The 4,471-nt window shown below is 39.6% G+C and overlaps 1 protein-coding gene across 1 annotated transcript; it reads left to right on the top strand.

Annotated features, from left to right (window-relative positions):
• Positions 1–284: 284 nt before the first annotated feature.
• Positions 285–2,728, top strand: hint2 (histidine triad nucleotide binding protein 2). Its single transcript, XM_029439130.1, is given in 6 exon segments — positions 285–672; positions 787–918; positions 1,047–1,151; positions 1,893–1,965; positions 2,063–2,136; positions 2,138–2,728. Coding segments are annotated over 6 exon segments (621 nt in total). The 5' UTR covers positions 285–453; the 3' UTR covers positions 2,156–2,728.
• Positions 2,729–4,471: the final 1,743 nt, after the last annotated feature.

A 4,471-nucleotide genomic window follows, 5' to 3' on the forward strand; every position in this document is an offset into this window, starting at 1 on the left:
TAACCTTTGGAGACGATGAGATATTAAACCATATCTAACAATTCATGCGGAAAATGTCAACCTTTTTGGCCAGTAAATTATGTTACACTCGCTTTTCAAAGTGAGGCGCATTTTAAAGTCTGATCCCAACTATTTTAATCAAATACCCCTAAATACCCCAGTGCCACTATGTACTGATTTCTGGTTAAACAACAATTATATACTTCTCGGTGTGTCGTTTCTAAGTAACTGTAAACAGAGACAAGTCGTATCCCAGACATAATTCAGAACAGGTAAAAAAAAAAAACGTTACAAGGAAGTACGTGAAGGCAACACCAAGTTGCCTGTGAGCAAGATTTTTGGACTGTGCTGTGTTGTGTCGAAAGATACCCGAGATAAACCCTGGAATATTGACGTATTCCTATATTATAATAATAATAATAACTTAATACTATATTAGCTGGTTAGCTAGCCATGTATTTTCGTCAGATGTTGCGGACGCAGTTAATCGGGACCAGAGCGGCTCACCTCCACCGTTTGCACCGTGTTTGTCGAGCCGAGGTAGCTCCTCTGAAAATAAGTCGTGTCTTTCTCATTAACATTTTCTTTTTGTTAACTGCAGCTGGGCATGTTGACAACAATTGTGCTACTGGTGGTGGCTGTGGGGAAAGTGCAGTGCCCCACCACCAAGAGGTTTGGTCTATTGTGCCCCTCATAAGTTGTCTTGTTTGTATGTTAGCAGCAGTTTGCAGCTCAGAGGTTTTACTTTCCTCTGTGTGATGCGTCTCTCTGACTCACAGAGACCAGCTGTGCACCAAAAGTGACGAAGTGAAGCTGGCAAAGGAGGCCAGTAAGAAGTACGGCTCCCCAGCTCCAACCATCTTCTCCAAAGTGATTGACAAAAGCATCCCTGCAGATATAATTTATGAAGATGAGAAGGTAAACAACTAGCCTCTTCAAAACATCTTGTCTCATTTGGCCTGTTCCACGTGGAGGCCAGAGATGCATCAACAGACTTGAGGTAAAATTGTGCAATTCATATGTGTTGTTTTGTGTGTGTTTATTAGTGTTTGGCATTCAGGGATATCAGCCCACAGGCCCCTGTTCACTTCCTTGTTATTCCAAGGGTCCCTATTCCCAGAATAAGTGAGGCCAAGGATGATGATACCGAGGTAAGTTCGTCCATCCATTTGCTTATACCTGCTATTCCTGTTCAGGGGTTGTAAGGTGGGAGATTGGGTGCACGGCAGGACAACCACATTCACGGCATACATGCACTATATGGAGGGCACCCAAACATTAATTAATGGAAATATATGTGCAACAATCACATGCACATATCTTTCCATTAATCTGCTGCCATGTTCTTAAATGGATTTTCTTCAAGATTTAGGAACCTGACTGCAGGGATTTGCTCCCACATAAACCACAAGAGAGTTAGTGAGGTCTAGCATTGATGTTGGGTGATAAAGCCTGGCCAATTAATCTCAAAGGTGATCGATGGGGTTGATGTCAGGACTTTGTTGCCTTGCTCCAAACCATTAAGAATATAGCCCCAGACCAGAAGTAAACCAACAGGTGTGACAGTTATGTACACGTACTTCAGGCCTTTTGGTGATGTTCAACCCGGAACACTTTAAGATCCTCAAACAAAAAATAAAAATGATATACAAACTCCACACAGCAAGTTTCCAGCTTGCCTTCAGGACTAGTTGTATCTATTTGCTGGACATAATAAAACCAGTATTTCCAGGATATAGCCAGACCATTTCTGCTGCAATCACCAAGTCCAACGTGGGTCAAAATGTCTTCTGTGTCACAGCCAACATTTTTATCTTTGAATAAACAATTATCATTTAATTTTGTGCACACATGCAATGAAAATCATATCTTCAGTCTTTTTCAACTTTCAGCTCTTAGGACATTTGTTGGTTGTTGCCAAAAATGTGGCGAGGCAGGAATCTCTAAATGAAGGATACAGAGTGGGTAAGTTACAGTTATGGGTTTATAGTCATATAATGTAAAATAAATACAGGCTGTTTATTTACCTACAAACTTAATTCTGGTTATCTGTCATCTGCAGTGATCAACGATGGAAAGCACGGTGCTCAGTCAGTTTACCACCTTCACATCCACGTCCTGGGAGGAAGACAGTTGAAAATGGCCACCAGGATAATGATTTCCTGGGTCTGATCATTTGTCCGTTAATCTTTTTAGGCTACTTTCATGTGTTTTAATCCCACAAGTATGACTTGATATATGATGAGTGTAGTTCATAATATCATCCCATCATTCTGTGCAAAAACTCACTTCACCAGGCAAAATGATGTGAATATGTTGATCTTGACAAATGCAAATAATGAAGACATTATGTTTAATACAGCTGCAAATAAAGACACTATTTCTAATCTCTGTTTTTAATCTGACATTGTCTTGCATCTACAGTTTGTGAGAACAACAAGTTATTGTCAGATAATATTACTACCAGTTACAAAATACAATTGGAGGTTAATTCCTGACAGCAATAGTAAAAGAAGATCAGGGATCCGTATCAGTAAAACCGCTTTTGCATCTTGTAATTTCTTTTATCTTTATGAAGTATATGTTGGTTGCACAATTGAATGGCTGTAGACTGGCATTTAGATTGGTTTCCTATAAGCCTAGCTTTCAGGATGATTTTCTGATTTTCTGTCTGCCTACAGGCCGTGTTCTTCCTTTCACAATAAAAGCCCCAGACATACACACGCCATCACTGCCTACCAGAGAGCATTTCGCTAAACGGCAACTCAAAAAAGTATCTTACAGGAGCTATCCCCAAGTAATGTTAGCGGAACAACCAGAGTAATGTTAACTGAAAACTCTACCAAGCAAAAGAGCCCCGTTGAAGGAGGACGCAAAGATTTACGTTCCACGTTTTTAATTTTAAATATCTGGGAATTCTTATTGACTTGGGACAGCTGTCTTATAAGTCTTATAAGAAGCATGTGAAGCAGGTGTGTAACACTGTAAAATGAAATCTAAGGAACTTAAGGTTGATCCGAAACCAGATACTCCGAAACTGTACATGAACTCTTTTCACATATATCATAGTGTATCCCAAGCAGGTCCTAAACTGAAAAAACAACACTTGTTCCACTGCAAACACTCAACAAACACTCGAGGCACTGCGAAAAAAGGGTGTAACCTCATCTCCTGACCTTTGACATCTTTGTGTGTCTTGCTGATGTACAAAGTGATCAATGATCTGGCTTCTCTACCATTAAAAGAGTTAATATCACAGCACATCAGATAATAGGAGGACAACTAAGATCACCAACAGAGGTGACCGTGCGATACAGCACAGATCTACGGAGTTTGGCAGATCAGCCTTCTCTGTTAAAGCAACAAACTTTTGCACATCAGTACCAAGTTATACAAGACCGTTGATTGTGTCTTCTTCACCTGATGGTGAAGCTTGTTGGTGGATTTGTAACTGGTCGACACGACATCAGTGGCAAAACATAACAAAGAAAAATGACATTGAGAGTGAAAGAACAGTTATTATAAACCTCCATGCATGCACATTTTAACACAATTCCTCAAACACATTACAGCTATAAAATATAACTTCATATGAGACACAGTCTACCTCAGATGACACCTCAAACATGAAGCGCCCTCCTACACGGCTGGTAAGCATCTAACACAAACTGAACAATGTCGAACACTTTTTCTGTAGGAAACAAGTCCTGACATACTGCAGACATTTTAGGGAAATGCTGTATCTAACATTGTGATATGATGGACAATAGAACAAAAAGGGCATCTCGTTTTCAAACTTTCCCAGATCACACAGGTGACACTTTTTTTCCATCCCATGTCAACACATACTACAAGTTTTGGGGCCACTTTATGCACACTCAGCACATAGCTCTGTTCTGAACTGCATCACATTGTGTTTGCTTACAACAACCCCAGGCCTCTGCACTATCATCTAACATAGGACAGACAGGGCGTGTTACGTTTTCATACATTGCACATATACAATCTTTGTTTACTGACATGTTACAGCTCTTTTTCTGCTTCCTGACTGATGACTGTTTTTTAATTGCAGGACACAATAAATTAATTAGAACATTTTATTAAAGATTTGAAGGCTGAGAAGACGAGACATGAACATCCTTTGGGGTTGTATGGTAAATATGTTTAAGACAAACACAGGATTGAGAGAGGGAAATAGCTTCCATTTGATGACAGTAGGCTTCTTTGTTTTGGCTTGGTAAACAAACAACTTATTGTTTGGTTTAAAATACCCCTCCATGAGGATTGGCTGCAGTGAAAAGGTAAGCTAACAGCTGCAAGCAATAATTGTTTTTTCTCCTGGGCCTCATCTTTACATACTGACACTACACATCTGTTAGTACTCTGGGCTTTGAGTTTTTCCTATGGGACTATCGGATTTATATTACAATTTTTTTTTACTAGAAAATACAATTTACTTTACTTCAATTCC

This window comes from Cottoperca gobio, chromosome 9 (assembly GCF_900634415.1).
Source record: "Cottoperca gobio chromosome 9, fCotGob3.1, whole genome shotgun sequence".
NCBI classification, from domain to species: Eukaryota; Metazoa; Chordata; class Actinopteri; order Perciformes; family Bovichtidae; genus Cottoperca; species Cottoperca gobio.